Consider the following 12,495-nt stretch of genomic DNA (forward strand, 5'->3'; position numbering starts at 1 on the left):
AGAGCATTCTTTTTTTTTTTTTCAACAGTAATCTTGATATCTCTTTCGTGTTTACAGTTATCGTTAATTTTTATAATTATACTGAACTCCATTATTTATTATTGAATTAATAATTTATAACTTCAAACGGTAATCATTTTTTAATACTTCGTGCTACCAAATCGTTTGAGATTATTCAACCTCGTGTTAATACTAACTTTTTCTATTTTAGTACAAAAAAAAACATTTCTTTCTGCCTTTATTTCCTACTGAAAATTTGTTTGAATTAGTAACAAACAAATGAGAAATGTGCCTGTTAAGTCATGTTGTGAGGTACTTTTGTACATGCGCATGTCACTTGCCGTTTTCTTCGGGAGAACTAATGAAAAAGGAGTGAGCAATAAATTGAAAGCAGCAATTCTTTTTTCATCGTATTTTTAGAAATTTTCTAGTTATTTCAAGTGACGTGTTTGTTGTTCGTCTATAGACGAGAATTAGCCTAATGATGCGATTAAAAATAGGCAATGACTTTCAAAATAAATTAGTGTTGCTAACGTAATAAAATAATAAATAAAATTTTATTGTGTAGGCGCTTCACATACGATAGCTACTGTTTCCTGATTTATTATTATCGTGGCTCACTTTATTGAATGGGTTACTGACCTACGTTCACTGAATTTTAAAAATTGCCATGGATCCTCGGAATATAAAGTACTTATTTATTTATTAATATTTTTTTTGATACTTATTTACTTTAAGGCAGAAATAACAGTCCTATTATGTATTTATAAGTAAAATAGCATGTACGCATACGCATATTTTAATAAATAGGAATACATATACATATACATAATACATAAAAATGGTAAATTAATGATTTTCTGCAAAAACTGCTTTTTACATATACCAAATTGAAAGTTAAATTATTAGCGTTTAGCCCTCTCGAGAGGAACGCGTTTTGCCGATGTCGAAAACGTAACATACAATGTCACAAAGGTGATAGCAGGTATCAGTGAGGACGAATTCAAAAGGTGCTTCCAACAATGGAATGGACATTTGGACAAGTGCATTAATAGTAATGGCGAGTACTTTGAAGGAGATTAAGATTGTATTTGAAAAACAGTAAAGTAAATCCTTAGGATAAAAAAATTCCGATTATATTTGGATCCCCCTCGTACATACGGGGTCTGTTCAAAAAGTATCGTGAACAAGAAAAGTTACAGAGGGCCAGATCTGGGGAATGCGATGGCTGTGGCATTATTAGTGTGTTGCTTTTTGACAAAAATTCGCGCACAAGTAACGATGAGTGAATAGGGGCCGTTATCATTCTGCAAAAGGCAATTTTTGTTCTTTCACAAATCCGGGCGTTTCTGGCGGATAATCCTTATTGACCCTTTTACCTTTGGGCCAAGAACTCATGTTGCACCACACCCCTGCAATCGAAGAAAACTGTAAGAAACATCTTCACATTCGACCTAACTTGGAGCGCTTTCTTCCGTCTTGGCTAGTTTGGCAGCTTTCATTGGGATGATTGAGCTTTGGTTTCCACGTCATAACCATAAACCCATGATTCGTCACCAGTTATGACCCTCTGGAGCAAATTTGGGTAATCGCGGACAGAGTCCAACACTAGCAATGTTATGTGTTGTTATGTTATGTTGCGATGCTGTTTTTCGACGAAATTGAGCAATTTTGATAGGAATTTCGCGGCTACTCGTCTCATGCCCAAGTTATTGGTAAAAATCGAATGGCAGGAGCCAGTCGATATGTGTAGGTCCTCAGCAACTTCTCTGACGACAATTCTACGATTGGCCAATACTATTTTCTTCACGTCATCTATATTTTTGTCTGTTGTTCGCGCTCAGGCGTCCAGCACGCTCTTCGTTGTTCACATCTTCTTGGCCCTCTGAGAACATTTTGTACCACCGACAACCGTTGCTTCGGTCCGAAATGCGTCCGCGCACTTAATTTTATTTTTCACACAAAACTTGCTACAGATTCTTTGATTTATTTTTTATAATAGGCAAAAATCGAAAACAAGCCAAAGCAGCTGTCAAAAATTAACTGAACATTCAACATGACCGAACTTGTCGGTGTTAGTGAGAAATATGAGTACCAACATAACGCCACAAAAAAAATCGAAAATCGAATATACGTAACCGTCGGAAATTAAAAATTCGCGATACTTTTTGAACAGAACTCGTATGAATAGCTGCCATTTATGGGTTTCAGAATCTTGATAATTGCAGCAATTTGTCTGATTCGTATCTTGATTTTTTTCTATAAATGGTGGCATGGGACGTGAGTTGATCACGATATTGTGTTTTAATCGGCTGTCTGTTTTCGTAATCAGATTTTGGTTTAATACTTTCGTTTATTAGAATTCTCCTTGCGTCACTGATTATCCTTAACAAAGTGAAGATGTGAACGAAATTCGGAATAGATACCGTCTGGTTCATGTTTATTTATTTATCATTGCTATGGACTTCATTAGGTATGTTATTTAAAAAATCGGTGTGTTTTGTGTATGCAAACAATTTTTATTACGCAAACCAACATGGGTACATCTATTTGGGGTTTCAAAAAATAAAATTCCGCACGGAATTCCTTTTTGGGAAATTTTATTACCCTAAGTGCGATTGTCAACCATATAAATGACCTGTTTAAAATGTTTTTCCGAAATGTCAAAGTAAATATTCATCCTGAATTACCTGACTTCCTATTGATATCGAAAATCAGCAACTTCTTCTAATTTTTCGTCTTTTTTTTCTCTTTCTCCATTTTTCCCTTCCTTGCATACCAATGTTTCTGTTTTGTTTTTATTTATTTTCATATCATATTTTTCTTGTCAATACCGCTTTCAGGTTATCCCTAATTCCTCTTTGCTAGATCGTAATACTGCTCCATCATTTGCAAATCCAACCATGCTAATCTTTTTTGTAGTTCATGTTTATTTTTCCATAATGTTCTTATGTTTTTAATGATTTTCTATTGTTTTCTGTATTATATCCCGTACATTTAAAATGGCTCCGTGCGCTCTCCTATTTCTTGGTCTTCCCCTAATAGTTCTTCCTACCTTTGCACGATTCTAGTTAAAATTTTTGCTGCATAGGAACTTCAGCTAATTGCTGTTCTGGCATCTATCCTTTAATCTCTTTTTTGATATGAATAATTACCTTGGTTCCGTTTATATTGCGACATACATAGAAAAAATGCCTACATAGGAATGTGTAACATCCGTGTTCGATGAACAATTTACCTTACCTGTATATTGTGATTATTTTTTCGTTCTATTGATATTGATATATTTTTTTCTTTTGACATTATGAAAACTTTTTATTAGTTCTCTCTAATCCGAAATTCCATAAAGCATTAGACATATTATGTGACATTTACGGAACACACGTCAGAAAATTTTTGACTTCTACATTTTTTTTGTTTCACCCGCTTATACATATGTCTAGGTAGGTACTTGAAATATAGACCGTCATAAAACCTGTGTTTGCTTATTTCGTAATTTTAACTGCACGAATCATTAAATCGAAAAAGAATGATAAAAGACAAAAACGAAATGATTTATGGTTGCAAAATACACATTTACGACATGTTACGTTTGAAGTGACGTTGGCGTTCTCAGTTCTTTTTTATTGTTAAAGATCGTTATGTTTATTATTATCCGATTGTGTATTGGAAGCGGTTTTTATTTAAATTTTATGTTGACTAAAATAACCACCAGATACATCAGCAGGGGACTTATCGCATACATTAGGAAATTTTTAAAAAAAGTATTTTGAAAAGCAATAAGGGCTGAAGAGTAGTTCCCGTTGGTATTTCTTTGGTACGGTGATCCAGTGAAGGAGCTTAGCCGAAGGATTAGTTACACGGTGCGAAATCCTTCAGTTTAAATTATTATTTTCCAGTGGAAAGTGTTCTTGTCCAACTACAATTTTTAGCGTTAGACTAATGAACTTATTTGTCAGACGGTCTAGGGGTTATTTATAGGGTGCTGTACTCATTAATATTAAATTATTATTTTTTCAGTGGAAGTTGTTCTTGTCCCACAATATTTTTTGTATCTAAACTCTAAGAGACATTTTATGTAGGATAATGCCCATGAAATACTTTGTCATCGGGTCTGAGGGTTATTTATAGGGTGCTAAATCCCTCAGTATTAAATTACTACTTTTCAGTGGAGGTAGTTCTTGTCCTACAATAAATTTTTGTGTGTTTGCTCCAAGTATCATTTAAAGAAGGATTATGTCTATGAGATAATATGTTGGCAAGTCAAGTAAAGGTTATTGATAAGATGCGAAACCCTCCAATATTAAATTATTATTTTTCAGGGGAAGTTGTCTTTGTACCACAATTATGTTTAGTGTTCAAGCCCTAAAACTCATTTAATGACTGGTAGGGTTAGTATACAAAAAAAATACTGAAAAATAGTAATTTAATATTGAGGCGCTTTACATACTGTAAACAACCTTCAGACAAGAACAATCTCCTGAAAAATGGTAAATTAATGTTGAAGGTTATACATATGAATAACCCTCAGACTCGCTGCCAAATTATTTAATAGGCGTAATCCTACCTTAAATGACTTCTAGAATTAGGGTGCAAAAAATTACTGTGGGACAAAAGCAACTTCTTCTGAAAAATAGTAATTTAATATTGAAGGGTGTACATTTTACAATATATAAGTATGAATAACCCTCAGACCCTCTGACAAATTATGTCATAGGCTTAATTCTACCTTGAATGACTCATAGGGTTCGGATACGAAAAATTATGGTTGGACAGGGAAAACTTTCACTAAAAGAAATATAATTTATTGTTGAGAGGTTTAGCACCCTGTATGTAACCTTTGGACCTGCTGAAGGATTATCTCATGCGTATAATCCTACTTTAAATGACTCTTAGAGTTTAGGTACACAAAATAATTATGGGACAAGCACAACTTCCCCTGAAAATTACCTAATACATTCTTCAATATTGGACGGTTTCCCACCCTACAACTGACCTTTAGACCCTCTGGCAAATAATTTCGCTGGTCTAACTCTAATTGAAGTGACCCTTAGAGCTTGGATGATGAAAATAATTGTGGGATCAGAAAAACTTCCACATAAAAATAATAAAAAGATTTTGGCACCACAAAGCTCCTCCTCTAAATCACCGTAGGTACTAAAGAAAATTCCAACGGGAACTATTCCCGTTTTATCTTTTTTTAAATTCATAGAACATCATCTATAACTCACTCTTTTGTTGGGAATTGCAAGGTGACGGTGAAATCGAAAATTTGCTTTAACTTAACTAATTCGTCCCCCCTATCAGTCACTGTGACCTCGAAACTGTTGGCACCATTGCTTCGAGTGGTCGAAATTCACTTTTGTGAACAATTTGTTTAATCACTTTCTTTGTGTTAAAAATTGTTTGAAAAATTAAATTTAAAGGAATTGTTTGTAAATAGGTGTGCAACACATCGTACATTTCAGCATAAGAAATTGCTGATACTAACTGCGTAATACTACTTTGCCATGTGCTCACAGCACTCATAATTTCTTTTATGTATAATATTAGTTGCCTTTAGGAGCTTAGAGTTATGGAAGTATGATTTTATTAAAAAATCCTAACGTAGTCCATTATAACAGATTAACGCTATACCCGAGCTGCCCGCTTCTTATAAACTATTTTTGGCATTATACTCATTTACTTTAAAAAACAAAATCTAATAGTATTTATTAGCGATTACAAATATTAATTGTCTATACAGGTTGCCATATTGTCTGTATGTAGGCATCATCAATTAGCACGTATAATAAAAGCGCTTCAATCTGAATGTATTTTTGGAAGTTTTGACATTCGCTATAATGCTTTTCTGCTTGGTAATATAAAAGCAAACAATGACCAACCATTCCTAAATATACGTTTGGGTGTATGCTGTATGTGCACGAATGTAGGGATGTAACTCGTTGATTTTTTAATACACATTACAGTAATGTTTGCTTATACATTTCCTTAATGACCACTATTACACTTAATTGTTGTTTACGTCTGTTTGAATAAAGGCCACTACTAACCAATTTTATTTCTCTTTAATCTAAAGAAATAGATACATTTTAATCTGGGATTTAATGGTGAGTGCGAGTCGATTCCAGGATTTGATTGTTTTAGACAAATCTGATGTAAAACGTTTTAAAAATAACAGCAATTAAATCGAAATAAATAAACTTTGCGACATTGCGTCCTTAAAGGATTTTCCGCTTTATTTTTGAGATGCCACAGTTACTATGGTGTTTTTATGTCTGTCTATCACAGTTTGAGCTCTTCGAGATCCTGAAGGTTTAGATTATGTATAATTGTAGAAAATTCAAGTCGAATTTGAAAAAGTAAGATATTTTATTTTTCTATTTCCTAGTCAATTTTTTATTTGGGATTATGCAGAACTTATTGTTGGAAATTAAAAATCTTTCTTTTCTGAATTCAAGCCTAAAATTAACGGAATGGGTAGGAGAGAATGATTAGACCAGGCGTTACGGTCCTGTTGCGTAAAGGGGCTCGAAGATTGATGAATTTTTAAAGTATGATATTTCATTGTTTCTATTTCCTAGTCAATTTTTTATTTGGGATTATTGTGCAGAACTTATTGTTGGAAATTAAAATTCTTTCTTTCCTAAATTCAATCCTAAAATTAACGGAATGGGTAGGGGAGAATGATTAGACCAGGCATTTCAGTCCTGTTGCGTGAAGGGGGTCGAAAATTGATAAATTTTTAAAATATGATATTTTATTGTTTCTATTTCCTAGTCAATTTTTTATTTGGGATTATTGTGAAGAACTTATTGTTGGAAATTAACCTTTGTTCTTTCCTGAATTCAAACCTAAAATTATTGGAATAGGTAGGAGAAAATTTTTAGACCAGGCGTTACGGTCCTGTTACGTGAAGTGGGTTGAAAATTGATGAATTTTGCGTGAGTAATATATGGGCAGCCTCCAAGAAACGTCATCAGTTGGTATATACCATTCTCATGGCGTGAAGATTAATGCGTATTTTTTCTTTTGGTAATTACAAAATTCATTCATGAATTCCGATTTTTACTTTAATTATTCTTACGGAAAATCGGCCTTTTGAAAATAAATCATCGTTCTAGGGGATTGAACCACACCTAGTATTTATCTAGCTTTTTTGTTTTATTAATAAAGTACAGAAATTAATTTTACAAATCTCACGAGAATAATAATTAATTTTTCAAGTACGGATATGGAAAATTGGCTCGAAGTGTGTTAGTAATAAATATAGCAGTAATATACGACATGGGAATACATTCATACCTTCAGGTGTTTTTCATTTGAAACACGATGAATCATTAGCAGTAAGTACGAAACATCCTTGAGTTTTAGTTAGATAATAATGTCGCAATTAGTCTGAAAATTCTGGTATTAAGCTGCGGGCACTTAAGGCATCTTCTGGGAAGAACTCCTGAAGGTTGCATCCACGCGAATCAAGGAAACGTCGAGGACAAAAAGCCTTGATCAAATGTGGTCAAAAAGCCCGAGGATTATCAATTTTTCAATTTTTCTCGGACATTTCATTGTCAATTGTTTATGTCGTTTTGTTCATTTTGTTCATTAATTGAACGGAAGCAGCAGTTTAGTTGAATCAGATGGGGTTTAAACGAGCTTTATTCCAGCAGACACATAATCATTTATTACAAATTACAATATACGTACACATGTTCATGTATACGAATGTACTTTTGCACACATGGTCAAAGGTTAATAGTTTGTTTCGAAACGTTCATTCACCAAAAATATACCGTGCGTATTTACAACATTTTGCACGACTTGTTTGTTTTGGTCTGTCAAATACACTAATTGATTCATAAGCATTGATCGATTGAATGTTATTTGTGGAATTGCAAATTGCTTCGCATCAGGTGTTGAATAAGTCGAACAGGGCCCCGTGATTACCCTGCAAAGTCAAACATGTTTTACATATATGATTCTAGTACCTCCTTTAATGTTACTTGATAATATATTAGTTTTTATTTTGGCATAATACAAAACGCATTGTTTATAATGTAAAACTATGCGGCATTGGTACAAATATATCTATTACTTTGAACTTTCTTTCTCGATGAACATGGTTCTTGGATTACTTCCTACCCGAGGGATGGTGAAAGGTGGTGTATGCACCAGGGGAGAAAATTATCATGTCATCGGAGTAGTATTGCCATCTTTAAAATCTTGTAACTAGATTAAAAGGCGTAAAAGCCCCAGATGTTGGAGCATAGGTGCGAAATATACTAATACCATCGCGAAACAAGACGTTAATCTACAACGTTGTGGCGCTCCCTTGGGTACGGCCTAAGTACATGAATGTGAGCAGGGTTTTTAAAATATGTACTGGATAAAGCGATGTTTATCTTTTTCGGAAAAGTTTAATTAAAAAATATCGCAATCAACTACAGACTTTGCACAGTCAAATTAATGATAAAGCTGAAGTTGATGGATGACATTAGGATGTTAGATTCTTGTGCTTGTTGTTATTGAGTTAAAAGTTGACATGTGTGGCTCGAATTCCTAATTTATTTTAATGTTCGCTACTTTAGTAGCATACAAAACGATATCTAATTTTTTACGAGATTTAGCAAATAGACCAAGATTGGGTAATTTATCAAAATATTTCAAGCCCGTTCACTACCCTGTAGATTTAGAAAAACCACATATTTAAAAAATGAAAAGTGAGTAAAAAATCGAGTAAATAGATATTTTGACGTAATAACCGAATGTCGTTATTAAAGAATGTTTGCACAGTACAAATTTACAGGATCTAACTGAACAATTTCGGAAACACATTTTGCAATAACTCTGCGATCTATGTAGTAAAGGAAATAAATGTCAACAAGGGCAAACTTTCATTTCGAATGCTCATGGGGCGGTAGGCGAAGGACCAGTAATAACACGACCGTCTTAAGGATTCAGAAGAAATGCGCCGGGTAGTGATTTTTCCGAATACCGGTTAAACAACCACGGTTAATGGTTTATGTTTTTATACTGGCTGACTTTCCATTAAATACCACCCTAACCAACGGCCCTAACTACAAAATTCTGTTCAAAAAATCGTTTAAACACCAAACCAATGAAATTTTAATTTTTGGTTGGCGGATTTTCAACAATTCGGTATTCTTGTTTACGAGAAAAAGAACTATATCGAAATAACAAACAATTTATTATAGTAATCAATAAATAATACAAATTAGGACAAACGACCTATCCCAATACAATCAGAATTACCCATTTTCATTAAGTAGGTTTTTTGTTATACTTATTAAATTATTATTGTTGTTGCTTTTTCTTTTTCCTCTGGTAAAATTACCTTGCGTCATTTTCCTTCACCCAGTCGAATCCTAAAAAAGCGCCGGATCCACCTGGTGCTCCAAACCGGGTACCGGGCTCACCTCTGGAATAAATGTGCTCGCTTTAAAAGTGGAAAACTTGTGTACCTGTATAAAAATTTACAGATTCTGATGTGAGTTATGTTTGTGCTATTTTTATGGAAACGGTACAATTTTAAAGACTTTGAAAACTTATATTCCGACAAATTGATGGTTTAAAATGCTTTTAGGTAATTATCATATGAAATTAATGTGTATGTAAATGCTTTATAATTTTCTTTCACGCAAATCAAACATAAGTAGTACCCAATCGTAAGAAGTATGAAAACGAATTATTTATTGACCAGAAAAATACAGCAGTCTGACTATAAAATGATAGGTATATAACTTATAGCTAAACAAATGAAGCAAAATCTTTATTGTTTTCTGGCGCGGCATGGCGTTTGTTGCCGTTTTCACGCACGCGGAGCGCAAACGTTACTTTTGACGCGCGCTCTCCCACGGTTTCCGCTTTTGTTTTCGCCGACTAATTCCATCATTCTACGCTAGTCAACGCTCGCGACCGCGGGATTTTCGAAACGACGCGCTATGTGTTATCAGCATCAATCAGCAACGTGTTACAACAATACAAATATTGCAATGTCGTATCAAAAGTAGTTATCATTAATAAATTCTAACAGTCGCATCGTATCGTCACACGTTTTTTTTTTCAATTTTTTTTTAAGTTAATGATGGAAAAGTCTTCCTGCAGTTCTTTGCACCACTGGTTGTTGTCAGTCGGCCTAAACAGTAGTACAACTTATCACAATTGTCTGTCGGTGCTTCTTCCGTCGTCAGTGATAAACAGTAACAACTGAAGTGTACGCATACATAGTAATTTGTCTACATTCAGGGATTCACTGAACGTGAACGTAACAATAGAGTGTTTTGTTTTCGATTGTTGTTAAGTGTTGTGTGTTAAAAAAAGTATGACTGCGAAAGAAAAAAACCAAGACGTCGTCCCGTGGACAGGGTTAAATTTGGCTTGTGTTCGTATTTTGCAATTGTATTGTAAAGTTTTCGACCATCTTGACCTTTACCAGACGCAAAGGTAAAATTTTCTGTTGCAACTATTTCATTATTATACACATTGCTGGTTTTTATTATTATTGTTAATCGGATCTATAAATAACTTCATTTAGCATTCTGTCCGCAACCGTGCTTTATTATCTTGTTAGAGGATTGACAAGGTGGAATACTGCTACTGTTGTGAAAATTATTTTCGTTGTTACATTAAAAAAAAGAGGTTTGATTCACTTAACATGATGTATTGCAAGATTGATTTTGGTATTGCACGTGCTGTATAATTTCTTTATAAAAAATAATACATTCATACTTTATAACAATAACGTTACCTACGTTAGTAGTTATCATCTTTTGTTAGACATTGACTTTACCATGAGTTGCTCTGATTCGCGAACTTATAAAAGTTTTAAAATACCTGGTGAGTGAGTAATAACAGCATAGTCGATTCATGAGCCTATTATTGTCATCAAGTTCACAGATAGATATTTTTAACTAGAACTTTCTTTAGATATTTTCAAGTAAAATTGAAATCGCAAGGGTAACAATGAAAGGGCATTGTAGGTACGCTTTTTACATCTGGACTTGGTTTGAACTGTCGTGTGATAGTAGGAAAAAGTGGATTTCATTTCCGTTGTGGTGGTTTTCATTTTATTGTTGTTTTTATTGAAAATACCGCACGAGATAAGATAAAAAAGTAATAAGTACAGCTAGATAACGTGTAATTTTTAAAATATTACGATTTTTTCAAGTTGTTGACTTTCTCTTAAATTTCCACGAACGATGAACATATGCTTATATACACGATATGATAAATGTGCTTTCTTTGAAAAAAGGCAAAGTGATGCACCCGTACCATAAATAATAAAATTGAAGTGTCTGTTACGTTGAAATTGCTATCGTATTTTAAGCTCATGGTTATTGGTATGCTATTAAGACACAAAGCATTTAAAAAATTCGTTGTTTAATGTGGACTAAAGTTTTAAAAATTTCGATGGAAAGAGCAGGTTGCCAGAAGTGATCTAGGCTACTAATATTTATTAAATTAAAAACAGCCAAAAAGGGTTAAAGTTTTATTTATAAGTTTTATGTAATATCTAACCGACGTTTCGCCTTTCTGGTTCAAGACTTTATCAAGGTAGATTACTAAGTTATTTAATTTCATCAGACAGAAACATTAGAAATCCCTTGTAGAATCACACGAGAATTTAACATTTGTTCGTTATCTAGGCTACTTTTTTTAAATTGGTTATTGGTTATAACAATTGGGTTTGTTATAAACAATTAGCAATAGACTCGAGCGGACGACCGGATATTATTTAAATCATTGTTCCCGTAATTAAAAGTTAATTTTCCTCATTCTTTCGATTAAGTTGAAGTTAAATTGTCAAAAATTTTCATTCATAAGATTTTACCTTTCTGTAACTATTTTCGTAAGCAAATATCTGCATGAATCCTTTATCAAATTTTATATCGTATGGTTTTTGTTTAACTTGTATTTCCTTCTGCAAATAGAAACACCAATAACAATAAATATTTCTTGTATAAATATTAGATAGATAAGATACCAAGTTTATAAATGTAACTTTATCTTTACTTTTCAAATGTACATAGATACCTACATTTTTGTCAAATGTTGGGTGCATTTTTACTTTCACATTATTTTTCTACGATTTTATTAGTATAGTAATTAATTACATATTTTAATTATTAATAATAAATTAATCACTTATATCTGAAAAATATCTGAAACCTGCTCTTATAGTGAAAACATTTACTTGATATTTCACATTTAAGGTAATGATTCGGTGATGACCTAAATGATAAGAGGGAAACTTCGTAGATTTGTCATTATGCTTAAATTCAAGAATGTCATCATAATCATCATTAGGTAAATAAAACGATTATAATAGAATACAATTCGTTTCTATCAGTCGTAAATAAAAGACAATAAATTTTTGCTAAGGATCGTGTAGTATTTATAGTAAATATTGACTTGCGATAAGTATACAGACAATCACCTAATATCAATTAATATCCGACCACTTTCGTTATAATCAGT

General features: G+C 33.0%; 1 protein-coding gene across 1 annotated transcript in view; it reads left to right on the top strand.

Annotated features, from left to right (window-relative positions):
• The first annotated feature begins 9,931 nt into the window (after window positions 1–9,931).
• LOC108732956 (LIM and senescent cell antigen-like-containing domain protein 1) overlaps window positions 9,932–12,495 on the top strand; it is a 67,386-nt gene continuing 64,822 nt past the window's right edge. The window contains exon 1 of the mRNA XM_025979937.1: window positions 9,932–10,461. Within this exon, the coding sequence (XP_025835722.1) occupies window positions 10,340–10,461 (122 nt within the window). The 5' untranslated portion in view covers window positions 9,932–10,339. The remainder of the gene's footprint in view (window positions 10,462–12,495) is intronic.

This window comes from Agrilus planipennis, unplaced genomic scaffold (genome assembly GCF_000699045.2).
Source record: "Agrilus planipennis isolate EAB-ADULT unplaced genomic scaffold, Apla_2.0 scaffold22, whole genome shotgun sequence".
NCBI lineage: Eukaryota > Metazoa > Arthropoda > Insecta > Coleoptera > Buprestidae > Agrilus > Agrilus planipennis.